The sequence below is a fragment of the Ictidomys tridecemlineatus genome, chromosome 12 (assembly GCF_052094955.1).
Source record: "Ictidomys tridecemlineatus isolate mIctTri1 chromosome 12, mIctTri1.hap1, whole genome shotgun sequence".
NCBI classification, from domain to species: domain Eukaryota; kingdom Metazoa; phylum Chordata; class Mammalia; order Rodentia; family Sciuridae; genus Ictidomys; species Ictidomys tridecemlineatus.
The window spans coordinates 10,951,347-10,978,525 of record NC_135488.1 but is presented as its reverse complement, the minus strand read 5'-3'; the positions used below and the strand labels follow the sequence as shown (position 1 = coordinate 10,978,525).

General features: G+C 47.7%; 2 protein-coding genes across 14 annotated transcripts in view; both read left to right on the top strand.

Moving 5' to 3' along the window:
- LOC144369022 (small ribosomal subunit protein uS5m-like) overlaps positions 1 to 10,791 on the top strand; it is a 55,781-nt gene extending 44,990 nt beyond the window's left edge. The window contains exons 5-10 of one of the 4 annotated variants that reach the window (XM_078028089.1): positions 1,391 to 1,624; positions 3,211 to 3,245; positions 5,038 to 5,118; positions 7,683 to 7,740; positions 8,024 to 8,088; positions 9,789 to 10,791. In XM_078028089.1, the coding sequence (XP_077884215.1) occupies positions 1,391 to 1,624; positions 3,211 to 3,245; positions 5,038 to 5,118; positions 7,683 to 7,740; positions 8,024 to 8,073 (458 nt within the window). In that variant the 3' untranslated portion in view covers positions 8,074 to 8,088; positions 9,789 to 10,791. Of the gene's footprint in view, positions 1 to 1,390; positions 1,625 to 3,210; positions 3,246 to 5,037; positions 5,119 to 7,389; positions 7,437 to 7,682; positions 7,741 to 8,023; positions 8,089 to 9,292; positions 9,746 to 9,788 lie in introns of those variants that run through there. The other 3 variants (XM_078028090.1, XM_078028091.1, XM_078028092.1) reach the window with 3 other exon arrangements.
- Positions 9,789 to 27,179, top strand: part of LOC144369020 (uncharacterized) — a 31,982-nt gene continuing 14,591 nt past the window's right edge. For 2 of the 10 annotated variants that reach the window (XM_078028082.1, XM_078028083.1), the window contains exons 1-5: positions 9,789 to 9,925; positions 10,911 to 11,233; positions 13,281 to 13,615; positions 16,805 to 16,988; positions 24,577 to 24,789. In XM_078028082.1, the coding sequence (XP_077884208.1) occupies positions 24,748 to 24,789 (42 nt within the window). In that variant the 5' untranslated portion in view covers positions 9,789 to 9,925; positions 10,911 to 11,233; positions 13,281 to 13,615; positions 16,805 to 16,988; positions 24,577 to 24,747. The other 8 variants (XM_078028074.1, XM_078028076.1, XM_078028075.1 and 5 more) reach the window with 8 other exon arrangements.

Genomic DNA, 27,179 nt, shown 5'->3' with positions numbered 1-27,179 from the left:
GATACTAACAACCTTTCAGAAATAAAGGAAGCACCTTGTGCTGCACTTCTAAGATTGCACATCTGCTTGGGTGCTTTTACTACTTGTATCTTGTTTTAGTTTTTAAGCATTTGTTATTTATTTTTAATAATGTTAATAATAATAATAATTATTATTATTATTATTATTTTTGAGACAGGTCTTGCCATCTGGTCTTGCCAGGCTGGTCTTGAACTTGCAGGTTAAAACCTCCCTCCTGTCTCAGCCTCCCACCTACTGGGACTGCTCACATGCACCACTGTGTCTGGCTGTAATTTATTTTTTCAAATTATAAAAATCGTATGCATACCTTCTCAGTAAAAACGCAGAGTGTAGAGAAAACTAAAAGCCCCTGATGTCCTTCCTGCCGTCCACATTCCCATTGTCTCCCCTGAGGGGCCACTGGTCTCATATTGGTATTTCCTTCAGTTGTTTTTGTGTGTGCTGGTGCGCGCTTTTGTATCAATTCCCTAAAAGAAATAGATATCGTCTTTAAAAAGAAAAGAAAAGAAAAAGATAATTATACTATATGGTACATGCAATTGTATAATCTGCTTTTTTTTTTTTTTTAACCCAATAAGAGGTCTCAGGGCTGGACATGGTGGCAAACCCCTTAACCCCAGCGACTGGGGAAGCTGAGGCAGGAGGATGACAAGTTTCAAGGCCCGCCTCAAGAATTTAGTGAGACCCTGTCTCAAAATAAATAAAAAGGGTTGGGGATGTGGCTCAGTGGTAGAACGCCACTGGGTTCAATTTCCAGAACCAAAAGTAATAATAATAACATGTCTTAGAAATCATTCCACATCAGAACCTGGAGAGCAACGTTTTTTTTTTGTTGTTTTTTTTTAAGAGAGAGAGAGAGAGAGAGAGAGAGAGAGAGAGAAATTAATATTTTATTTTTTAGTTTTTGGTGGACACAACATCTTTATTTGTATGTGGTGCTGAGGATTAAACCCCGCGCCGCGCGCATGCCAGGCAAGCGCACTACTGCTTGAGAGCCACATCCCCAGCCCGAGAGAGCAACGGCTTTTGATTTTGTGCAGGATATGGCACCTGCTGGCTGTGCGTTCAGCCATTCCTCTGTTGCCGACTCTGTTGCCGACCTGCGTTACAGGTCGTGTTTCAGCAGACATCTTAGCGCTCACAGGCCTCACGAGTGTTTCTCTTGGTAAAAGTGAAAATGCGGTCACATGCCTGTAGGGTAGATGTACATAAAACTGTGACAGTGCTAGGTCACCTGCCAAGTGATCGCATCAGCTCCAACTCCACAATACTGTGCTGGTGTCTGTACACGCGTTCCCTGGCATCTTAGCAACATGAAGAGTGAGCACCTTTTAGAAGTTGTCACTTACCTATAATCTTTACCCTTCAGGACGCTCCGGCTTCTTGTGGCCGGGTCTGAATGCCCCTCTCATGAGAAATGGAGCCGTGCAGACCATTGCCCAGAGGAGCAAGGAGGAGCAGGAGCAGGTGGCGGCTGACATGCTCCAGCAGAGGGAAGAGTGGGACTGGAAGCGGAGGATGAAAGTGAAGCGGGAGCGAGGCTGGAGCGGGAACAAATGGGGTGGCCTCAGTGTCGGTCCCCCGGACCCTGGTCCCAAGGGAGGTAGTGGAGGCCTGGTTTGCTTGCCTTTGGTAGAGGACGTATCATCCTACAGTGTTTCTGAAAATAATTTTATTGTTTACTTGTCTGTTTAGATTACCCTTTCTGAAAAAAGAATTTGACCTCTTTGACTAACTTTCCACATTGTTATCCCGGTTGCATTTGTGGGACACTAGAGGCCTGTAACCAGGAAGTGTTCCTCCAACAGGATGGAAAGCCCTGGGTCCCAGTGCCTTAGCAAGTGCCTTAGACATGGTGGTGTGCATTATAGATCTGTAGGACACAGCATTTCCCAAACACGTGGCCTCAGGCTTGGAGTGCTGTTTAATAGCAGAGTTGAGAGACCCCAGAGAGCTGTCACTAAGCCTTCGTAAAAGCAAACATGAAACAAAAACTGACGACACTTAGGCTGAATTAGAAAACAAAGCCTCCCCCTCCCCACAAAGGCAGATTCACCTGAAAATCTTGCTCTTGCCAGTGAGTGGGAGAGGAGGAAGCAAACAGGAGTTTGGCTCAAAGTAGAGGAACGGTTGGGCTGGAGAGGATGGGGCGAGCGTGCAGGAGGGTGGAGGTCTGGGAGGGAGAGGACCTGCCCACGAGCCAAGTCCCCAGTAACCAGATCCAGAGTTTAGACAGACAGGCTGCTGTTAGCCAGCAGGAGCAGGGTGCAGGTTTGGGTGAGCCTGTGCAATGGGGGTGGAAAGGCGGGGAGGTCACCTGGTATCTGGTAGCTTTGGTCAGGAGTCATCAAGCCAGATAGTGGCATTGGTGAACATGGCCACCAGAATATTTCTTGATGAGAAGGTGGCACTTGGCACTGGCTTCACTATCACCCAGTGGGTGGGACCCTGGCAGTGTCCAGGAAAGAAGATTGACTCTTGAGCTGACCGCTTTCAAAGCCGACTGCTGGGTACAGAAGCTTTTATTCTGCTCTCCTATTTTATTTTGTAATTGAGATTTTCTGTAATAAGTAAAAGCAAGAGAATTGGAGAGTGTTGGAAACAGCTGTGGTGGTGAGCAGAGGCTGAATTAAGAGAACTGAAAGCTGAGGAGCCGGGAGTTCGCGAGCGGGTCAGACCCGCAGTTGAGAGTGGTGAGCGTAGGCCAGGCTCTGATCTCTCCCGCAGCAGCAGCAGGCCACTTGTGACCAGACAGCTGCGTGGGTTCTGGCCTGGAGAGGGCGGTAGAGACAAAAGTGTAGGGATTGAGGACGTTGGCGAGATCTATGAGGAGTGAGGGACTTTGGTGTCTCTGAGGGACTTTGGTGAGAGAGGCTGTGAAGACCCCAGGAGACCAGATGGGAAAGCAGCGAGGAAGGCTCTGGAGGTGTCGGCGCTCCAGGAACCTGTGCCTCGGGAGCCGCAGCAGGGAGCTGGAGAGGGGGAGGCTGCGGTCAGAGAGCCGTGGCTGAGCTCATGAAGTCAGGCCAGGCAGTCCCCGTGGATGATGGGAACTGGGGCGCAGCCTGGAGAGCGGCACCAGAGAGCTCAGGTTCTTCCCATTAGAAGTCTGAGGGCACCTGGGAAAGGCTGTCACACGTGAGCAGCGTGGATGCTCTTATCTGTGTGCTTTTTCTTCTCTCCTTGTAGAGACCTATGAGGACTTTGATACCAGGATACTCGAGGTAGGCCTGCCGAGCTCAACTCCCAGGGTCCTCTGGAGAGGTTGCCGGGGTCGGGTGGGCAGGAGGAGCTGAGCAGAGCTGTGGTCACAGTGATCTCTCGGACACAGACTCAAGTTCAGGGAGGAATTAACACAATTTGAAGTTCAGTTCCTTCATGTTGGTGGTCCCCACTGCTGCCTTGGTTTGTGGGGACTATGAAATTGAGGTTTGTGAGGGGCAAATTCAGGAGCAGAATTTGGAGATTATGTTAAGTTCCTTCTTCCTGGAGCTAGAGTGTGCTATCTGGTGGCCTCTTGTGGAGCTGTACACCAGTTGTATCTAGGACACAATCAGAGAACAGGTTGGGAGGAGCAGGGGCAGGGGCAGAAAGCCTCAGGTTATGGCCAGTGTGCAGTTTGACTAGGGCAGTGGTCTCTGGGCTGCTCACAGATCCTGTATCAGGTGTGCTTGAACCACCCTTCCAGGGTGGTTCTCTGATGGCCAGTGTTCCTTGGCGCTGGCACTGTGCATTTAATCAGTGTTTAATAATGTGGAACAGAGCCGGGCGCGGTGGTGCACAGCTGAAATCCCAGTAGTTTGGGAGGCTAAGGAGGGAGGATGGTGAGTTCCACAGCCTCAGCAAAAGCAAGGCCCTAAGCAACTCAGTGAGACCCTGTCTCTAAATAAAATACAAAAAAGGGATGGGGATGTGGCTCAGTGGTCAAGTGCCCTGAGTTCAATTCCCAGTACCTCCCCAAATTGTGGAATAATTTATATATCAAATATGTGACAAAGCCTCTCTGAATATGTATATTATTTCTTCAATATCAGTTATATTATGGAATTTTTAAAATATGTTTACAAGTATTTTATGTTGGTATCCCATTATGTGTTATTCCCCCCACCCCAATTCTAGAGATTGAACCCAGGGCTTTGTGCATTGCTAGGCAAACACTCTGCCACCAAACCACATCCCCAGCCCTTTTTAGTTTTTATTTTGAGAAGGGTCTCACTAAGTTGCCCAGGCTGGCCTTGACTCTGCCTTCTTCCTGCTTCAGTCTCCTGAGTCACATGGATTACAGGCGTGTGCCCCTACACACACCCCAGTTCATAGCTTTTGAAAGTTAATCCCACTGAAAGAGTCTTTCATATGTAGGTTGTTTCCTATAAAATCATTCAAAAGTGTGGCCTCAGCCTCCCTTTTCCTTAAACTTCTTCCTAGGAAGGAAAGGGGACAACTGTCATTTAAGCAGTTTAGTTAATAGTTTCATAATTCCTGGCCTTTAAAATAGGCTGAAAAAATGGGAGATTTTCCTGAAGTTTATAATGAATAGGTGTTTCCAAATTCTGTATTCTTGTTTAAGCCTGATCCTTAACATAGCAGTCCAGTCCTGCGAAGTTTTTTCCTTACATTGCGTTTCATCATTTTTAAGATATTTTAGTACCTTTGATACTGGAATTTGTCTTATAATCAGTGTTAAACTATTTCAAAGTTTAATCCATAGTGTTTTCTTTCCTGTGTACATTTATTAAGATGGGGTATATTGAGTTGTGTAGTTGTAAATTCCTTTAAAGATTATCTTAGTTAACTCTCCTAATAACCCAATGAAATAGGAAGAGAAAGTCTTATTTCCATTGTGTTCCCGAAATGCTTCAGAGGGAGGGTTTGTTTGGGAAGTTTGCTTTTGTACGTACAGACTGGAGGAGGTGCTGGGTCCTGCACCAAGCCTTGTGTGGCTGAGCCAGCAGGTCCTCATCCTCTACCTCAGAGTTTTCTTCAGCTGTCCTATTGATGAAGCATTTTGTCTTTTAGGTCAGAAATGTTTTCAATATGACAGCCAAAGAGGGAAGGAAGAGATCAGTCCGTGTCCTGGTGGCTGTGGGGAATGGGCAGGTGAGTGGGGTGACGCTGGACACAAAGAGGCCTGGCTGCCCGGCTGGAAGCCAGGGCCCTGCTGCCAGTCTCACTTTTTCTACTAATAGAGCCGCCTAGAGGTCTGGGCTCACAAACCTGATGGTAAACCACGAAGCTTCTCAGAGAAAGAAAGAAAAGCTCTTAAGGCCTACATCTGAGGACTGGGTATTTTAAAGGGCTTAAGACACTATTGTATGGTGCATAATAGTGAAAAATTAGAACAAGTTCAATCGGGCCTGGTTACAGGATAGCTGTCCAATATAATATTCTTTTTTTTAATATTTATTTTTAGTTATAGGTGGACACAAGATCTTTATTTTTTATGTGGTGCTAAGGATCAAACCCAGTGCCTCACGCATGCCAGGCGAGTGCTCTCCCTCTGAGCCACAACCACAGGCCTCCAAAGTAATATTCTATAGCCATTAAAGAATTGTGAAAAATTACTTACACAATAAGTAATTTTGGTTAAAAATTTGTCATGTAATCATGATTTTTTTTTAAAGTCATTTATATGCAAGGAAAAAAACTAGAAGACTGTACACTGACTGATAAGTGTTCACTTGGGTTAGCAGGTTTGTCAGTCATTTAAATTTTCTTCTTTAGACTTTTAAAGTTTCCCTACTGAACATCTTGTTTTTGAAATGTGTTCACATAGAACTGAAAAACTGTTTGTTGCTTCCTTTTGAAAATTTCAAAGCAAGAGCAAAAGACATGATAGTGCGTTGCTGTAAGAGACCATGGTTAGCAGTTACTGTTGTCTCTTTTCAAAAATATCTTTTCTGAAATTTTGTGTCCATATTACCTCCCTTTACCTTTTTATCAAAAGCTTAGCAGAGATCTTATTATAGCCATGAATTTGCACCTTGCTCTTCTTGCTTGGTTTTGCCCTCAGAGGTCTTCTGTTAGCATAAGCAGATTTCTGGTATTGGTTTCATAGTGTTCCAGTGTGTGCATAGACATGATTTTTGACCCAATCCCTATTGTTTCCAAATTTGTATCATTTATTACAAACAACAACAATAACATTGACCTTTTTGTACATGGAGCTTGTTGAACTTTTGGAAAAATAGAAATAGGAGAAATGTCTTGAAATTGCTGCCGCACTGGGTGTAAATGTCAAGTATTGCCAGATCTCCTCCTCAAAGGTTGCATCAGTTTATGTCCCTCTGTACCACCCATCCTTGCCCTGAGTAGTATCAGACTTTACTGATTGTCAGTATGATCCCTGAAACGTCTCTTCCAGTTTACACCTGTACTTTCTAAGTTAGGAGAGTGCCGACGCCATTTTGCGTGTTCATTGGCCGTTGCGCTTTCCCTTTGGACATCTGTGAGTTCAGGTGCTTTGCCTATTTTTTTAATTGGGTGGTTTTCTTGTCTTTATTGATTGGGATTAGCTTCTTGTAAGTTAAGGACATGAGCCTTTTTTGTCTTATCATATTTTGACTTAGTTTTGAATTTTTTTCCACATCGAAGCTTTAAAATCCACAGAAGTTTTAAACCTTAACATAGCAAATTTATCAGTCCTAGGTCACTTCTGGTTTGTGTTTTGCTTAGAAAGTCTCCTTTTGAAGATTATAAGTAAGTCCACTCATATTTCCCTCTAGGACTTCCATGGTTTACTTTGTTCTGTTTAAACTAGGAACTGGAATTCAAGCCCTTTTCATCCCAGGCCTCAGATGTCTTGCCTATTTTATTTTCCTGTGTATAATTTTAAAACAAAGTACTTTTTTCAAATTAAATAATAAATGGTGGCAGCAAATAATGGAAGCATTTCTGCAACTTTTGATAGACCTCATTTCTTAGGGTAAAGCATTTACAAATTGGAAACTATTAGGTTTATTTTTCTGGTTAATTAAAATTGAAATTCTACTGAAATCATAGTTTTACTCTATAACAATGTATTTTTCCCCTATCCCTTCTTGTCATTTTAATCTCTTTGCACAAGTGCCCCAAAACATTTGCCTTTTATAAATATAGAGCATACTTAATTTTAAAAATTGAGTATATTTCATTTTATTAGAGATTTATAAAAGGTAATGTTATGTATCTAAATGTCAAGTCTGTAGAATGCCTCAGAACAGATGAGCACATCTCTGGCTTTCTTCATGGCTGGTTGTGCAGAGCAGGTGTTCTGTGGGCAGTTGAAAGAAGGGCGTGAAATGCTGTAGAGCCCAAACTGGGAGCTGGGGAGAGGCACAGGCTGGGTCAGAGTAGCTTTCCTTTTCATAAGTTTTGCTGCTTCTTTTGAAGGTTTTGCCATTGGGAAGGCCACTGAGCGGGTGGATGCTTTCAGGAAAGTACGTGCATGTTTTTCTTTGTTAACATTTAGTAGAAGATGAAAAGCTCTGTGTTCACATGGGGGCACTGCAGGCACACAGTCACGTATCACGAAGGAATCGTCAGTGTATGTGTGATAATGATATTGTGGCTAAGTCCTTATCTTTTAAGGTGCATAGGTGGAATTTTTTATAATAAAATACTTTATAAAATAGTTTTGAAACCCAGCGAGAGATTTAGGAGAATTTGTTCCTTCCTTTCTTCAGGCAAAGAACAAAGCCATCCACTATTTGCATTACATAGAGCAGTATGAAGACCATACAAGTGAGTGTGGGTCTTTTCTTGTAAGATTTGCAGAATGCCACTGTGTCCTGGTGTGTCTGTGACATGCCCAATGGGTGTCTTTGTGTTGCTCTGACTGCATTCTTACAAATGTGCAAAATGAGGAAACAGCCTGGCCTGGGGGGGGGGGGTGGCAAGAGAATGAGTGGGGTCAGTGTCTGTGTGTCCTGTGGGCTGGCTGCTTAGGGCAGCACCCAGTGCTCTGTGGCTTTTGCAGACATTAAAGCCACATGCCTGACCCTCCTGTGTCTGCTTTACCCCCCAGTATTCCATGACATCTCGTTGAGATATAAGAGGACACACACATCAAGATGAAGAAACAGCCCAGAGGTAACTGGAAAGCTCTGACTCTCTGTTGAACATAAAGCAGAGAAAGCTTTATGACCACAGTCCCACCCTCCCCCCTGGGGTTGTTCGCCTCTCCTTGAACTCTTCCTGAGAGTGACAGATGGAAGGCCTGAATTAGGCTGAGGAAGGCGAGGCTCCTGGGGAAGAAGCCAAGGTCGGGCTGCACAGGCCCAGGCCTGTTCCGGGAGTGGCTGAGGCGGGTGGAGCAGGTGGAGGTGGTCTGGTTGGATGAGTGGGCACGTGGTTCCTCCTGGAGCCTTCACCCAGCTGGACAGTGTTCCTTCCTGCCAGTCACGTGCTGTTCCTCTACAAGTGTCGTGGTGGTAGGCTTGTTATTTGGTGCTGGGGATTAAACCAGAGCCCCACACCTGTGAAGCACGCGCTGTCACGGAGCTCCCCCAGCCCCTCACCATTGAGTACTGTTGAACTTCTATGATCTCTATTCATTGAGGCACTGGGTGAGCAGAAATGGCCTTTCTTGTCTTGTGGACAGGCCACAGGCAGTGTTGGTTATGGGGACAGTCACACCCAGTGCACTCTTGGTGCAGAATTCTTAAACATTTGGATTTGCATTTTGCTTGCAGTTCTGTAGTAAGAACCTGTTTCATTGGACTGTAGTTTTTTAAATCTCAGGAGTTCAGGTCAGGAGCTGGGCGCAGTGGTGCACACCTGTAATCCCAGTGACACTCAGAAGGCTGAGATAGGAGGATTGCAAGTTCCAGGCCAGCCTCAGCAACTTAGTGAGGCTCTAAGCAACTGAGCTACTGCCTTGTGCCTTCCTCAGTGCTGTCAAGAGGAGGAGGAGGGCCACCTTCATCAGGGTGGCCAGAGGTGGCCTCTGAGCAGGGGCAGTGTGAGTGAGATCCTGAAGGAAGAGGAGCAGAGGGGCAGGTCTGGGAGAACGTTCCAGGCTGGTGCGTGCCCCAGGTGCAGTGTGCCCTCGTGCACAGGCCATGTGAGGACAGTGCAGTAAGTGGGGTCAGGCACGGTGTGTGTGTGTGTGTGTGTGAGATAATGATATTGTGGGGGGAAGATCCTGCAGATGTCTTTGTTTAATTCAGAGAGCAAAGGCCAGTGAGAGGTTGTGCCCCGGAGCCTTGATTTGCTGAGGATCAAACCCAGTGCCTCACACATGCCGGGCAAGCGCTCTGCTCTATAGCCCCAGCCCTGGCTTGTGTTTTTGAAGCTCTTCTGGAGGAGGGATTGCCGGTGGCCAAGAGCAGGGCACGTGGCTAGAGGGGAGGAGACCACCCCAGCACTGAAGGCCATCAGGGAGGTGAGAAAACACTCCAGGAGCCACCAATTCAGGAGACGCTGCCACTTAGGCCAGAAGGTGTTCCCAGGAGAGGGAAGTGGTGTCGCTGCCAGGGCAGCTGAGTGGTCTAGGAGGGTGAGGACAGGCGTCTCCCTTGATGGTAACCAGGCATGGACACGGGAGCTGGCCTGGGCAGAGGGCCAAGAGTTTTCAGGCACTTAAGTTTTAATGTAAGTAATATCCTGGTTTCCCCCCCACTACGTTTAAGGTAGATGTTCTGTTTAATTTTTGTACATACCATTGAATAAATGTCGTCCTAGAAGTCACACCAGCTGGGGGTGGTGAAGCCAAAATGTCATTCCCTAAACCCAGAGCCACACGAAAGACAGCATGCTGGAAGGTGCTCAGTCCATTTCCTGTTTCCTAGGATACGGCCTGCGCTGCCACAGGGCCATCATTACCATCTTCCGGCTCATTGGCATCAAGGACATGTATGCCAAGGTCTCTGGGTCCGTCAACATGCTCAACCTCACCCGGGGCCTCTTCCATGGGCTCTCCCGCCAGGTAACCTTCCCTGGGGTTTGAGCAGGTCTGGCTGTGCTGCAGACCAAGGTGCTGAGGGTCTCCTAGGGGCTCCCACGGCCACCTGCTGCAGTGACCCCAGGGCTCTGCTGCCCAACCAGAGCTAATCTTGTTTCTCAACATCACCTCACCGAGTCGTTTTGAACCAAATCTCAGGTCCCATTTTATTTCATTCGTAAATATTTCAGTGTATTTCTAAAGGATCAGAATCAGAAACCTGAGAAGTGGTTTCTGATTCTGATCCTTTAGAGGATCCAAAGGATCCGTTTACTTCTATGGTAGAGCGCTTGCTAGGAACACTTAAGGCCCAGGTTTGATCCCCAGCACTGGGGAAAAAAAAATGTCATGGTACCCTTACCATTCCTAAATATCATGACTCAGTATTATCAAGTATCGAATCTGTTCATTCAAATCTATCCATTCGTCCGATTTAAAAACATTTTTTTTTTACACAGTTTTTGATTCAATCCAGTTGAGAAGATGTCAGCACTTCTAAAGTTTCTCCTGTGTCTTTTAAGTCTCTCTTGGTCTGTCCCTCTCTCTTCCCCTCTTGCTGCTGTTATGTTGAAGAAGTCAGGTGTTTTGTCCCATAGTGTTTCCAGGGTTGAGCACCCGTGGGGTCCTTGATGTCCTTTCCCCCCTGGACCTCCTGTGATTTGGTTGTTAGATCTCAGGGCTCCACCAGTTTCAGGCTTGGTGCTTGGCCCAGCAGGCACGTGCTTAGGGAGTTTGGAAGGCGAGGCCTGGCGTACCCCAGTTTGGGGTGGGAAGGTGGGCTGAGGCATCCCCCTGTGACAGCCACTGTGGTTTAACCACCCAGAATCAGCTGGCACTGCTCTTTCCCCCAAGCTCTCTGGTGGGTTCTGCACTCCCACCCCCACCCCACCCCTGTGGTGGTGCCTCTCACTCCTATAGCCACAGGGACCCTCGGAGACCTAACTGCTGTTCTCACTTTGGTCTTGCCCAGGAAACCCACCAACAGCTGGCCGACAAGAAAGGTGGTGGAATTCCGGGAGGAATGTGGCCCCCTGCCCATCCTGGTCGCCTCCCCCCGGGGGGCCTTGAGGAAGGATCCTGAGCCAGAAGAGGAGGTTCCCGACATCAGGCTGGACTGGGAAGAAGTGAAGGCTGCACAGGGAATGAAGCGCTCTATTTGGTCAGGTCTCAAGAGGGCCTCCACCTGACCTTCCTGCCACCTGGCTCCCCCACTGCAACACCGTGCCTGCTGCCCTAGGCGCCTGGGACTCCCCCGTCACATCTTGCTGTGTCACCTCTTTTTTCTTTTTTGAGGTAATTTCAACCTTCTTTATTTACAAATAAATAATTCTAGTTTTGATTTATTGATCACGTGATCTGTGCCAGGCAGTGTGGCAGGGACATTATGTACTGACCTCAGTTCAAGACTACTTTAAATACTCCATGAAACCAGCAAAAGCAAATGGAGCAGGGAGACAGGAAAAGACCCACCCAGGGGTAATGTGCACAGGGACATGAAGGGCTGTGGTGGCTGTGCCCGACGCCCGCTCGGGCTGACCCATCCCTGGGAGGTGACCTCCTGCCCTGTCCCTCACAGCTGCACCCACCTCCAGCAGGGCCCAGGCTGCCCTGGTGGCAGGAAGTGCCTCATTGTTCCAACTTGCACATCAAGTGCCAGCAGCAGGAACCTCTTGTCACACGCTTGACACCTCTTGTGTGGTGTCTGGAGAAATGTCTCTTCACCTCTTTTTGCCCATTTGAAAAATTGAGTTATTTGTGTTTTTATCATTGAGTTGTAAAGATGCTTTAGTATTGTGGACACAGGCCCCTGTAAGGGGTGTGACCCACCATGTTCCTCCTCCGTGGGCAGATCATCATTTCCTGTTTCTTTGAATACTTTCTCTGCCCCCATCCTCCTCCAATCCTCTGCCTACCCAGGTAGGCCCTTGTCACAGTCCCCCAGTTTATTGCCTTTAAGACAATAGAGTAGTTAAAGCACAATTAATGCCAACATTTTTTTTACACATGTAGATGTGCAATGTATGATAACAACACAGAGACCAGGCAGGAGTCCTGGAAATATGCTGTCACCTGATTCTCTCAAGGGGTCATTTGAAGGTGGACTGGTTAAGGTAAAGATGTGCACTTAAACCCTATTGTAAAGGAGTCACTAGCGTGACACAGAGCTGTAGCTATTAAGCCAGCAAAGAGAATGAGGTGCAATCTTAAAAATACAGGTGTGTGCTGGTGCAGTGGCACACACCTGTAATCCTAGCTGCTCAGGAGGCTGTGCAGGAGTTTCCCAGGTTCAAGTGCAGCCTCAGCAACGTAGCAGGACCCTGTCTCAGAAAGGGCTGGGCAAACATACAATGCTCTTGATTTGTTGATTATACATATCCTTTGATTAAAGTCCAAACATAACGAGTCTTTAGAGACATTTTGTATCAGAAAAAAAGAAACTTTTCTTTTGCAAGTTGCTAGATAATGTAGAAATTTGGTACAAAAAAAACAAAATGCAAAAAAATGTGTATGTATTTATACTGAATAGGGTTGCCTGAGGCGCGTAATACTTGTTTATTTAATGTGTGCCCTTGAAGACAATTTTACATGTTTGTATGACAGGACATACATGTATGTGTGAGTGTGTGTGTGTGTGTGTGTGTGTGTGTGTGAGAGAGAGAGAGAGAGAGTGTGAGAGTGTGTGTGTGTGTGAGTGAGAGAGAGAGAGAGAGAGAGTATGTGTGTGTCTTTTATATACAAAAGAGGCTGAAATATCTATCCAGGCAGAATATGTGATCAGACCCAAGCCTGTCCAGGGAGTTGGGTGACCATTAACTACGCTGATCTGATGGGTCACAAGTCCCAATGTGTATCACCCACACTTCAGTCAGCAACAGCAGCCAATCTCCCAACTGTAGCAGCATTAGTTAGTTTCCCTGCACACTCTGTGTTCCTGACATCACAGTGCTGTAAGTTGGTGGCCCTCGTTAAGCAAAGTCATATTTGCAAAATAGCATTATTTGTTTTTAAAGCTTTTAAAGACATGGTTTTCTTGGGGGGGAAAAAAAAAAGGCTTGGGACCCAGCTCAGTGGTGGATTGCTTGCATCGATGTGGGAAGCTATGGGTTCCATCCCCCGCACCACAGAACAAACTCAAAAAACCCTCAATCCAAGAGAAGGCAAGAAAAGAGGAGAAGGGGAACAAGGAACAGGCGGCCCCAAAGAGAAGCCTGGGAAGTTCAAAGCAGCCGTTCCTCGACCGCACTAAGTGCAAGCCCTCTGAACACCTGTGCACATCCTGTCAGCGCACTGTGCTGTGTTCTGTTGAGCTTAACTTTGTCCTCCTGGTGTTCCCCTTCAGGGTCTGTCCACTTCTGGCAGCAGGCTGGTCCCGTCTCCAGCTTTGGTCATGGCATCACCCACCTCTCCTCGCAGTTCTCAAGTATTTTAATGTTCTGCCGTGCAGTGCGTGCTCCCTGAGTATGGTACATCTTGGAGAACTGTCCCATCATCATTCAGGTGGTGTCCCTCTATATGATTGGCAGTTTTCCTTGCACGTAGTTAATATAGTCTGAGCTTCATACAGTGACTACTGCTTTCCTTCACTAGAGTTGGCCCCGTGTTTCCCTCTTCAACACTTCACTCTTAATCTACGGTGGTCCCCTCGTACCCACGATTCAGCTCGCCAAGGTTCAGGTACTTGTGGTCAACTGCAGTCCCAAACTGTTAAGTGGAAAATTCCAGAAATAAAAAAATTTCCTAAGTTTTAAATTATATTTCATTGTGTGTAATGCTATGAAGTGTCGCACTGTCCCCCTGAGGTATGAATTGTCCCTTTGTCCAGTGTGTCAACACTGTATACGCTCCCTGCCTGTTACTCACTCTTGGTAGCCATCTTGGTTATCAGATGGACTGTTGCAGTATTACTGCTGACACTCACATACCCCTGATTTTACTTAAAGCTTAAGGGGAACGATGGTGGGAAGTTTATTGAATTATGTTAAAATTATTCTATTTTACTATTAGTTACCATTGTCAATCTCCTCCTGTGCCTAATTTATAACAGTCATAAGAATGTAGATATAGGGGGAAACAGTGTATATAGGGCTCAGTGCCATCTGCAGCTCAGGCATCCACTGGGAGTCTCGGGATGTATCCCTGGGTGGGGGTACTACTGTATATTTTAAGTGGACTTCTAGACACCAAAGGGTTGGAACCTGTTTTTTGAACCCCTCTGATAATCTCTGATAATTGGTACGTTTAGGCCCCTGACGTATAATGTGATTATTGATCCAGTTGAAATAGCATCTGCTGTGCTTGGTACCGTTCTGTGTAATTGCCCTGGTTCTTTGTGCCTGTTTTTGTCTGTCTCTTCTTTTCCTGCCTTTTGATTCCATCTACTCACATTTCTCAGCACACCTGTTATACTTCTTTTTAAAAACCTTTTTTAGTGGTTGTAGTGTATACTGATAACTAACCCAGGTCCACTTTTGGATGACACTGCCGGGTCGAGACTGGTGTCAGTACCTCACAGCAACAAAGCATTCCTGGTGCTTCTGCCACCCCGCGTCACACTGTCATCTCACATGTACGTGTACAGTTCTCATCGAGGACATTTGTTAATTTTGTTCTGAACAAACTTATCCAAGAAAACTTAAGTTGTTTTTCTTTTTTATGTAAGTCTCTTTCTGGCCGGGATCATGGTCCTTGTCTTTAAAGGACTTCTTTTATCATTTCTTGCCAGGCAGCTTCCTGGTGACACAGTCCCTCCGTGGTGTGTCTGAGAGTCTCTATTTCTCTTCACTCTGAGGCTGAGTTTTCAGGACATGGCTGTAGGTTGGGGGGCTTTCACCTCAACACTTCTAAGTGTTTTGCTCCACGCTCTTCCTTGAATACTTTCTGAGCAGTTGGATATATTGTGTCTCTGTTCCCAGAGGCCGGGCTTCTTCCTCTGGCCCCTTTAGGGTGTGTGTGTTTGATGGTGGTTCTGTTTTGGTGTTGGCTTGGCTTTCTCTTGGTGCTGCAGTTTGGATTTTTGGAGGCTGAGGCTGGGTGGAGTTGTTTTGTTGTTCCTTCTGCTTGAAGTTCTCTGAGCCACTTTGATTTGGTACTAGTTTGGGAAGTTCTCCTCTTCTCTTCCTTGGATTCCCATCTTGTCTACATGACACCTCTTATCTTCCCACAGTTCTTAGATGTTGGTTCTTTCTCTCCCTGTCTCCCTCCCCCTCAGCCTCTCTCCCTCTCCCTCTCCCTCTCCTCCTTTCCCTCTCCATCTCCCTCTCTCCCCCTCTACCTCTCCCTTCTCCTCCCCCACTCCTCTCCATGTCTCCCTTTCCCTCTCCCTGTCTCCCTCTCCCTTGTTGCCCCCTCCTTCTCTCTCTCTCTTTCCCTCTCCCTCTCCATCTCCCTCTCCCTGTATCCCTCTCCCTGTCTCCCTCATCTCCCTCTCCCTCTCCCTCTCCCTCTTCTCCCTCTCCCTCTCACTATCTTGCTTTGCTTTCGTGTTTTGGAAGCTGAGACATTCTTTGCTCAGTGGAGTCCAGTATGTTAATGAGCTCATCAAAGCTCTTCCTCATTTGTGTCCCACCATTTTGTGTCTCCATCTCTTTCTGCCTTGTCCCCTCTGCTCCTGCCTGTTCTCCCTCTTTCCTTTAGAGCCCTTGGCAGGTTAGTCGTGGCTGTTTGAGGGGTTCCTGGTCTGAGGGTCCCAGCATCCCTCCTGGTGGGAGTCTAGTGTCTGTGCTTGCTCCTCTCTCAGGCCCTTGCCTTTTAGTCTGCCTTGTAACTCTAGCACTGGGGAAGGGAGCTCCTGGAAATAGGCCTTGGGGAGTGTCCAGGAGTGGGAGGCAAGCTTTCTGTGGCCCCTCCAGCGGGTCCCTGTCTCCTGAGCTTGCATCCTGGGCTGGGAATGTCCCCAGTGCTTCTCCCTGTTGCCCTCTTAGGTGGAACAGCAGGACTCAGGGTGCTGGAGCTGGGTGCCTGCCTTCCCCCAGGTGACACAGGCTCTGGTGATTCCCAGTTGTTCAGACTCTGATAAAGCAGTTTCTCTAGAGGGCAGCCTTTTTAGGAACAGAATGCTCTGGCCTATGTCAGAAAGGTCCAGAAACATGAGGAACCTGGAGACAGTCTCAGTGGGAACACTGAACTCCTGCAGGTGAAACCCACAAAGGTGGAGGGCCCCTGTGATCTGGCGGTGGTTCTGAGTTTTTCTTTTTTCTGTTTCTTTCTTTCTTTCTTTTTTCTTTTCTTTTCTTTTTTTTTTTTTGTTTTTGGTGCTGGGGGTTAAACTCAGGACTTCACTCTGCAGAACAAGCTCTGCCCACTGGGTTCCCTCCCTGGAGTTTTCAATATTCAACTTTCCTACTGAGCCTCCAGAAATCCATCAATTACAACCTGCCTTTGCCAAGACTAGTATACACATTTTCATAGCAGCTTTGTTTATAGACAAGAACTGGAAACAGTGTAGATGTCTATCAGCAGATGAGTGGATGCAGACTCCCCAGGCCCAACTTAAGAGACAGTTGATCACTCAAAAATAGGAAAGGGTGAGCTATTGGCACTTAACCTTGCTGATGCTCAAAATAATTATGTTGAAAGAAGCCAGATTTAAAAAAAAATAAAACATGCTGTATGATTCCGTTTATTGAAACTTCTAGAAAGTATATAGTAACAAAAAGCAGATCAGGGGTCACCTGGAGATGTGAGGGGGGATGGTGGAGGTGTGAAGGGATTGCAGAGAGGCAGGAGGAAACTTTTAGGGTGATAGACATGTTGTTTATATTGATTGTGGTGCCCTCACAGCTGATGCATAGTATTGGAACTCAGCAGAGTGTGCTTGAAATGTGCAGGTTGCTGCCCTTCATTGAAACTGTTTTTTGAAATTAGCTACAACCAACAAGGGACAGAGAAGCCCCCAAGTGGTCTCTTCCTTTACTGAAGACGATGATGTAGAAATTGATTGCAGAAGAAATCTCTTTCCTGTCCATACAATGTTTTGAGCTTATCAATGCTTACCTGCTGCGTGGCTAAATCAGTCCTGCTTCAAATGCTGGGCGAGATCTTCAGGGGTGTAAGTACCACGTAGGCAACATGATGCTAAAGCGAGGTCTCTGCCCCCAGATGCAGGTCCCTTCCCTCATGCATCAATCCTTTGGGGATTCCAAGGCCTTTGGAAAGAAAGGCGAGGGGTCCCGGGAGCAAAGAGGGTTGGGGATGTGCCAAGGGATGAGTAGGAGGTGCGCACTGGGAGGAGGACACTCCTCACGGGCCTCCACTGTGCACTGAGTGTTCCACGAGGCTGGTTCAGAGCCAGGGCTGCAGGCCAGGCACATCTGGGCACATTGCAGGTTCAGGGGACTCTGCCGAGCCTAGAGAAGGGGATACTGGTGCTGAGCAGCATATATCAGGGAAATCGGTCACTCACACCTGACAGATCCCTTTCCAGGGCAGACTTGGGGCCCTGCTGCAGGGACACCCAGTGAGGATGCTCGAGGAAACCTTTCTGTCCAGCAACGCGGTGGGGCTGGTGAGGGCTGGGGTCCTAGGGCGAGCTGGCTGTGGCTTTTTACCTGAAGTCCCCCTGTCCCGCCCCTTGATGATCCTCCTGGAGTCGGGCCTCAAGTGACTTCTCCCTTGGCAGCCTTTGGGAGGCACTGAGGAACTGTCTGGGGCCCTGTCCCTGAGGGCGACAGGGCTTTCAGTGTTTTCTGACTTGAGTCTTGGGGAGTTTGTAAGGAGGACTCCAGCCCTCCACGTCTACCCGCAAACATCCAGTGGATGCTAAAGGCAGAATTAGAAGGGCAGTATCTCTGCCTCAATATATGGCCCATCCATCCCCTTTGCCTGAGTCACCTTGGATTTGTTACTGGACCCTGCTGGCTGCATCAGTGCCCACCAGCACAAGGAACAGGCAAAAAAAAAAAAAAAAAGAAAAAAAAGAAAGAAAGAAAGAAAGAAAAAGGAAAAAATAAAGAACTTTGATCAAACTGGGGAGAAGCAGCCAGAAGGCTTGGAAGAAGCCCCTGACCCACAGAAGTGGTTACAGTTTATAGAAACAAAACCCAAGTGATCTACATACGTGAATTTCCTTGGCCTGAAGAAAAGCAAAAATGGGAAAAACACAGAAAATGCCTAGGCCTATGGCCTGTGTTCAGGCCTGAGGAAGGGCGGGACCCATCTTAGCTTTTCTGGCTCCTGAGGTGGGCGTGGGGTTGCAGCCCGTCTCTATTTTCAGCAGAAGGAAGTTGCTCTTAATTCAGAATTTAGACCCCCGCCCCCATGCAGTCTGTTTCATGTCCCAGGAACAAGGTCTGATTGATGTGCATCTGAGAGCCAAAGCAGGTGACACAGCTCTCCTGACAAGGCACCACCTGGCCAATCCTGGGAAGATGGACAGACCTCACCTGGTCAGGACCACCTGCTTTGGCAGCTGTGCAAAGCCCAAGCCCTTGCCCTCATTCCCCTCTCTATAAAAGCTCCAAGTCATTGTCACCCCCTGAAGACAGGCTAAGATGTGGGTCCCCTGCCTTTCCCGTGTGGCTGCACTGATAAAAGTTCCTTTCCTGCTGGGCATGGTGGTGCATGCCTGTAATCCCAGAGATTCTCAGGAGGCTGAGGCAGGAGGATCACTTGAGGTCAACCTTGGTGATTTAGTGAGACCCTCAGCAACGTAGCAAGACCCCTTCTCAAAACAAGAATAAAAAGGGTTGGGGTGTGCTCAGTGGTAAGGCACCCGGGTTCAATTCCTAGTCCTTTACCTGGAGCTGAAGCTCTCTGCCTCCTTTTCTTTTGCGGGTTAAAGCTTCCCCTGTGCATTCAGTCTCATTGGACTTGGAGTTACCATTGACCCAACTCAGAAGTTCCCATCTCTGGTATCTCCACCTCCTCTTGGTACTGGGGATTGGACCAGGGGCTCTGCCACTGAGCTACATCCTCAGCCCTTTTAATTCTTTATCTTAAGACAGTGCCTCAATAAGTTGCTAAACCTGGCCTCAAACCCACAATCCTCCTGCCTCAACCTCCGGAGTCACTCTAGCACAGGTGGGTGGCACTGTGCTCGGCCTGTGGTTGCATTTGGATGCAGTCCAAGCTGCTGCAGGTTTGAGGAATGTTCTGTGGGCATCTATATAACAGTACCTGGACGGGGGTGCTTTCTGCAGGGTGCGCCAGACCCTCTCGCTGTTTTTTTTCTGTGGATGTCTGCCTGGCCTGCAGTGGGTTGGTCACAGGACATTCAGGAGAGATCTAGGGCACTGGGCAGTGCCCTCCATCCAGCAGGTGACCTGGCAGGAAGAGCCCTTGCAGCAGGGAAGTGGGGTGGCACTCTGTAGGTGAAAGCACAGAGCTCTCTGATGACTAGTGACTAACACAATGTGAAGCAGAAACATCCCATGAACTTCATGTTCAAGTACAAAGCTGGCTACGATGACTGGGTGGCATTGCAATCTCCTGAAGGTCCTTCTTGGATTCATACAAAAAAAGAGAGCGAGGGACTAAGGGGCAGGAAGGAAACACAACTTTTTCAAACACTGAGATCTGGAGTCCAACTCCTGCCATGTAGTCAGTGAATGAATGGATAATAATTGTTTTTACGGGACCATGTGACCTGGGGCTGGTCGGCTTCCTGTGGGCCCTCAGCATCCCCATCTATAAAGCGGGGTCACAGACCAAGGGTGCTGTCAGCTTTCTGTTGCTGTGACAAAGCATCTGAGAGAATCCCCTTAAAAGGAAACAGGGTTTCTTTTGGCTCATGGCTGCATAGGTCTCGGTCCATGGCACCTTAGCCCTGTTGCTTTGGGCCTGTGGCAGCACAGTAGGACATCCTGGCAGCTGGAGCACATGACAGAGGAGGCTGCTCATCTCTGGGTAACTGGGAAGAGGGTGGGTAGGACTGGTCTGGGTCCCAATATCCCCCTCAAGGTCACACCCCTAATGATCTCATTCCTTCCAGGAGGCCCCACCTACTAAAGTTTCCATTATGTCCCAAGGGCCACAGGCTGGTGACCAAGCCTTTAGCACATGGGCAATGGGGACATTTGAAATCCAAACCACAATACCAAGTGATCATTAGCTGGGGGCTAACCCCTGGTCTCCGGGCCAACCCCTACCCACAGCCCAGGCCTGGGGAGATTGACTGCATTCTGCAGGACACCCACTGCAGGCAGCTGCCTCAGCCAACATGGAAGTCCTTAGCAGAGGCTCTTTTATTTCATGGGGGGTGGGGGGTGGGGGGTGGTACCGGTGATTGATCTCAGGGATGCTTGACCACTGAACCCCATCCCCAGCCCAATTTTGAATTTGATTTAGGGTCAGGGTCTCACTGATTTGCTTAGTGCCTTGCCATTGCTAAGGCTGATTTTGAAATTTTTGATCCTCCTGCCTCAGCCTCCTGAGGTGCAGGGATTCCAGGAGTGCACCACTGCGTTGGCCAAGGGGCTCCTTTTTCGCAGTGGGGTTTCCTTGCGAGAAAGCTGACCCTGTCCTGGGGTCATTAATGATTTGCCCACACAGCAGTGCTTTGTTACTTTTCCTTTTCTCTGGAGGGCAACTCAATTCATAACTAGTAAACATAGCCCCACATGTTCTCTGATTAAGAATAGTGCAGAGCTGGGGGGCAGTGGTGCATGCCTGTAATCCCAGCAACTCTGGAGGCTGAGGCTGGAGGATGACATGTTTGAAGCCAACCTTAGCCATTTAGTGAGGCTCTGAGCAACTCAGTGAGACTCTGTCTGTAATGAAGTATTTTAAAAAGGGCTGGGGATGTGGCTCAGTGGTAAAGCACCCCTTGGTTCAACCCCTGGTACCAAAAGAGAGAGAGAGAGAGAAGTGAAGAAATAAGGGAAATCAAAACTCAAGCTAAGATCTTAACCCTGCAAACGCAGCTGGTAGAGAAACGTGCTGACTTCAGGGCTATGAGGATTCACCTCACCAAGACTCAGGTAGCAAATGCTCTCCAAACCTGTCACCCTCAGGGCTGGGTGAGCTCCGCGGTAGAGCACTTGCCTAGCATGTGCAAGGCCCTGGGCTCAATGCCCAGTGCGGCAACAAAAAGAATTTCAAAACCCTATGTGATCCTCAGGTCCAGGGAGAGCAGTCAGAGCAGCTGTCTGCCCCTGAGACTGGGCCTGGGAGGACTCACTGGGAGGATGCCAGGGGGCTCATCAAAGGTCCGGGGAATTGCCACCAGTGCGGCCAAAGTCACTCCTAGATGGCAAAATGAAACCTGTGAGCCACGTTTTCTGTGACTCTCAGGAATCCCTTCCACACCTCTGTCCTTAAAACAGGGAAGAGTAATAATGTCACTCAGTCCCTTTGTACTGCTGGGACCACAGTGTTCTTTAGAGGAGATCTCATGGCTGCCCTGGGTCACCCCCTGCTTCACATCCCCTTGGTGACCAGTGGTCTCTTCCCACCTGAATGCTGTCCAGACCCGACTCCTGGGGTGCAAGCCTTCCCCTCCACCCTCCATCAGTGCTCACCAGCTGCCCTGGGGCATGGGAGGCTGTGACCCAGGCTTGGGTAGGGCTTCCCCCTTAGCCAGAGCCGTCCTGAGAGCCCCAGGCTGCAGCCCCAGCCTGGAAGTGGCTGCCTGGAACAGAGCAGGAGGTTGCTCCCTATGGCCCCTCTGGTCCCTCTCTTCCTCCTGTTGAAGGAGCATGTGAGGAATGGCTTGTCCTTAACCCTGTGCAGAAGCTTCCAAAGAAACCGCTTCAAAGCCCTGGAGCAGGGGAGGGGGTTTGGAGATGGAGCCATCTTAGAAGAAATGGCAGAACTTCAGAGATGAACAAGAGAGCAGGAGTTCCAAGCCTCTTTCGATGGAGTTTCTAGCAAAACAGGATGTTGCTTGCAGGAGCCAGATGCAAGCCAGGCTCAGATGACCCCATGGAGAACCATCAGGCGACCAATGGCCACTTGAAAACTGTATCGTAAAAGAGCTTCCAGTCCTGAAGCGCAAACTATGCCAGGGGCCTCCAGGCTAAGTGACAGAAGCAGGCACACAATGACACATGGCCTGTGACCTCACTCATGGAGAGTATAATACAGTTGTACCATAGAAGTAGAAAACATTATTGTGACCAATATTTTAATAATGATGATTATTAGGATGGCCTTTCATGTTGGTTGTGATAATTGACAGCTGTCATTTTACAAATAATGTTGATCAAACGCTCCCTCTGGGCCATGCTCTAGGCCAGCCACTCTACCTGCCTTGCCTACCTGATCCTCACAGTGTCCCCAAGAAGCCAACACAACAAACCAGAAAGCACAATGTCCCTGCTAGCAAGTGCAGGACCTAAGTCTTGAACCCAGACACAGAGACCAACCAAATTAAATGAAATATTTACTGGAATACTGGTAGAAATCTAGGAGAAGAGGCTGTGGCCTAGAAATGGGGAGGGTTGGCTTCAATCCTCAAAACCCAAAGCTGTCAAGATGGTTCAATTGACCATCCACGTTAGAAACTACTCTCCAACGAAATATGCCCCAAACATTGTCAAAACAGAGGGACTGATTGGGAGGAAATGGCAACCCAGTATAACAGGAGGCACGAGGAGAAACACAGATGAGCACTATGCATGGGAGGAGGTCACTGGAACACAGCTGGCAAGAAGATGAACACAGGCTCAAATGATGTGTTTTATTTATTTATTTTTTACCAAAATTAAGGATGTTGATAATATGTGCTGGGAGGGGATAGGAAGATAAGCTTTTTTCATACACTTTGGAGGCACATTTAACATTATCCATGAAACTTAAAAAATGCACGAATGCTATGCTCCCTACAACACAGAAATTCAGGTCTTGGGACGTGCCCTGGGAAGCTCCCAGAAGGAAGTTCATTTCAATGCCGTGTTAAATTATAAGACATGTACAATGCAATGGCCATTGGCAGGAAGTCTGTGGCCACAGTGAATAAGGAGGCACGTGCTGACTGCAAGTTCTTAGGACCTGTGGGTGGAAAGAAGACCCTGGACCACATGTTTCAGCTGTGGGACACAGACACAGCCCTGAACATAGGCTGGTCCAGCGGCACTGTGCATCTCTCCAGATCCACACAGTGTGGAAACCGCAGCCATCACTTGGCTTTAGGGACAGTAGCTGAGGTGATTTTCTTTTCTGAGAGATAAGGGACCACGGGTGACTCCCTAATAGACAGATGACCAGAGTCACCTCTGGGGAGAGTCTGGGCCAGGAAGTGATGGGAGAAGAGGAATTCGATCATCTGTTTCCATTTTTCTGTGATTTGGTTCAAGTGGCAAAGCGGTGCTATTTATTAATTAATGGATCAAATAGGTTCATCATTGTTTTAGAGTACAATTAGGTGCCTTCAAACTTTAGGCTACATGGGCACATTTGAGAACGGTTCCAGCCATTCTCTCATCCTTTGGGTCATTCCCCTCCTATGTCCTGTGAGACATTGTCTATGTGAGGCTTTAAGAAGAAGAAGAAGAGAATATTCTGTAAAGAAAACCTTATGATCTGTGCATTATAAAATTGAATGGGTTCATTCAGAAATCAGAAGTTCTATTGAAAGCTATTTGCATGAGGCAAATAAAACTTATTTTTAGGCATCCTGGTGAAGACAAGGTTTTATCTTTATGTCTCATGTCTGTGTTTTTCTTTTTATTTGTTAGAATGAAATTCATAGGTTGGCTGACCATTCTATCAGATGTGTACCTAGATGACATTTCAATTACCCACTTTTACATGGTAGACATTTTGTACATGAACACTGCCTGTCTGCAACTTTTTTTCAAACAGGACTGGGCTCAGGAGCCCAAATACCAATGTTAGCTGGAACATGTTCTCCAGTTTGGCCTATCTGTCAGTATTCCCTGAGGTCACCTGTTCCATGAGCTTCGTTACTCCTGCTCCCTCACCAGCTTTCATAGAAACCACATGCTGTCTATGAGTCAGAGACACCAATCTCACAACATAGCATTCTTTGAGTATCCAAAGTCCCACTTTTCACTTCACCATGCCTGACATTGTCGGTAATATTTATCGGCAAATGTGAGATTTGCAAAGATCCAATTCTATGTGCTCCTTTCTCAAAGAGCCTTAGGCAGGGCTATAGCATACATAAATATGAAGTAAAGGCCTAGTTTTTAAAATGTCATCCATCGAATAGTTGACACATGTCTGAGATATTTTTTATTTTGGAGGAGGAATTATTTAATAGGGAATTCCAACAGCTACATGATAGTGAAATGAGAAGTCTTGCATCCATTTTGTTCTTTGTGATGATTTTGATGAGTAAGGATAAGATACTTCCTTGTTCCAATGAAGATGTTGCCCACTTCTGTGAATGGATGCACCGTGTCACCCACTACTTGCATATCTGCATGTTGTGCTTGACATTAACATCGTACTTGGCAGGTGGCAGAAAGTCAATACTGAAGTTAAGCTCTGGTGTTCTAGCAGCTGTGCTGCAGATCCTTGGTGTGCCACCTTCTGCAATCCATGCTGCTCTGTTCATGTTCCTATTGACTCCCTGGTGATGAGCATCATGGTCTCCTGGTCTTGAGAATGGCCAAGCATTTCTCTGTGAATGTGGAAGGTGGGCATGTGGAAGGCTTCAGGGAGGAGGGATCATTGATCATGTACTCTAATCCATATGCCTGTTTAATGACCTGTTTTTCTTCTTGGGTTTTAAGGGAGACACTGCCCTCAAACACTTCTGTGCAGCTGGGAATGCAGGCTTCTGCTTCACCTTGAAGGAAGCATTCCTGAATCCTTTCCAGAAGACATGAGAAGAGAGAGTGAGCCTCTGGTAACATGCAGGTTCCTTGCATTGCCCATGGGCTAGAGGAGAGAAGAGTTGCTTCATGAGATTTGATCCCCTTTATCCTGAAAAGTTCCACATGGAGGTGAGTCCCCAGCATGTTTAGACATCATTTCAGACATCTTTGTTGATGGAAATGAATCACACCCCCTGATGATGTAGAAGAGCTAAAGATGGGTTTGCTATGAATTTTCTATTTCATTTCTCAGGGCCTGAGTCAAGCCAGCCATTGTGCTGTCAGCGCATGAGCTGCTGGTCAAATGTGAGGAAGTGGTCTTGCTTTATGAAAACACCACCCTGAGTCAGTGAACCAGAGGCAGCCTGGAGTCCCTGTTTTTCTGTAAAGGCAGATTGCTGTGGATGGCCTCTGGCCTCGTCATGCAGCCCTGCTCAGAGTAGGGGATTGAGGGTCCAGGTAGATCCCAGTTCCTTTTGACCTTTATTGCCATTGGGCCGCCCCAGGGTCCTTGGACTCTACCTGGTCTTCTGGCCTGGGTCAGGGGATGTGAGGTTTGGAATCCCCCTCTGTGGCAGGATCCCAGGCCCCCCAGCCACTTGAGGGCAGCACATCCTTCCCTAATTGTGTTAGAGTGGGAGGATATTCCCACCCATCCTCATCCATGCTCATCCCACATTTTGTAGCTTGACACCTGAGGACCTTTATTCATTGACTTACGCTAAGATAAGTCAATCAGCAGTCTCCCAAGGATTTACATTGTGGTAATTGACACCAAACATCCGTTTTGTAATTCAACCATTTTGGAGGACACAGTTGAGTGGCATTAAGCATGTTCATGTTGGTGTATAGGCGTCACCACCATGCATCTCCAGAACTCACATGGACATACTCTTGCCATCAATGCGGAATTCTAGTGCCCTTGAGGCCCAGGAAAAGAACATTGTACTTTATCTTTTTATGAACCTGATAATTGAGAATCTGAGATAAGTGAAATCCTACAAAATTTGCCTTTCTCTGGACACGATCATTTTCAAGGGATGCAGTTCACCCCCACTCGTGGGCATATCAGGTCCACTGCTAACTCTGCGGGTGTTTCAATTGCACTCTCAGTGACAGTGGTGACTGTGTGCACATGAGCTGTGTGTCCAGCTCAGATCCCAGGATCTAGGGTCTTTGGTTCCACGCAGCCTATAGGTTGCCTTTTCCTCCAGGTGTCTGCAGGCCAGTGGCACAAAGGCCCTGGGCCTGGTGGTTTCTTTAGGTGAGTGCAATACGTGTCCACAGTGTCGTGGGACATGATGGACTATAAATAGAAGCAATGCCTGGATACTCCTGGGATCTCAGTAGGCTCAGCCTGTGTGCTGAGAATTGTTGTGACCTCCTAATTAATGGTCCCCCAGAATCCCAGAGAAAAGGGCAAGTCCAGAGCAGTGGAACCTCACTGTCTCTGAGAGAACTTTTGGGGTGGGGGGCCGGGATACATTGATGTGAGGACTCTGATGCAGAGTCACGTTTTTCGAATCCAGGTAGAGGTGCTCAGGAACAGCCTGGGCTGGCACGTGGGTTCCCCACCTCCACACCTGTGGAACATCTTGGGGCTCTGATTAGCACAGCAGCCTGACCACGTGAGGGCATCTGCTGTCTCTGCGTACAGTGAGCTGGGTTTTCTTCACTTCTCTCAACAATTCCACATAACACCAGCTCTGAACCCAGAGTCCTGGGCACTTAGTTGAGGCTCCATCAGCTCCCACCTCTCTGTACCTGACAGAGCCCTCCTGGCTCCCTCTGCACTCATTACATTGAAGATGAAACCCTGGAGGGTGGGACTTCCCGTCATCCAGAAGTTCCCAAACACATTCCACTGTTCCTGGAACTCAAATGGTTGGGGGGGGGCACAAGCACCCTGGCATCCATGTGTGGGAACCATGGTAGTATAATCAAGAAACAGGAAGGAGAGGGGTTGGACTGATCAGTACAGATGGCAGGGCCTAGTACAGAGTGGAATGGAGAGTTCTCACCCGGGGTGATTGTTGTGATGTGCACAAATGCTCTGCTGGTGCTGGGGTGCCCGCATGGTTTCTGGGGTCTTGAAAGGCTACAGATGCCCACAGAGTGTTCTCAGATGCACAGTGGAGGCCCGTTGCAATATGAACATGTGGAAGAAGTAGGAGACCCCCTTAGTGTGGAGGTGCCATCTAGAAGGCAGCCTCACTTCTCTGAAAAAGTTGATTGGAAAAAAAGGGTCCGTACCTGTGCCCAAAGGGCCATATATGCCCCTGGAAGTTGGTGGTGGAAATAGTTCTCCATCCATTAATCACTCCCTCACTCACTAATGTCTTTGTGTCCTTGAGAAAGGCTCTCTCTTTCCTGGTTTTCCTGAATAGAAATCCTCTTGCCTCTTGGGTGAATAGGGTTATGGGTTGTGCAGAGGGTGGTGGTTTACTGAGCATCTTAAAGACTGTCCTTTATGGAGCCTAATGATCCCAACTGGGGAATGAGGCCAGGGTCCTAACTGT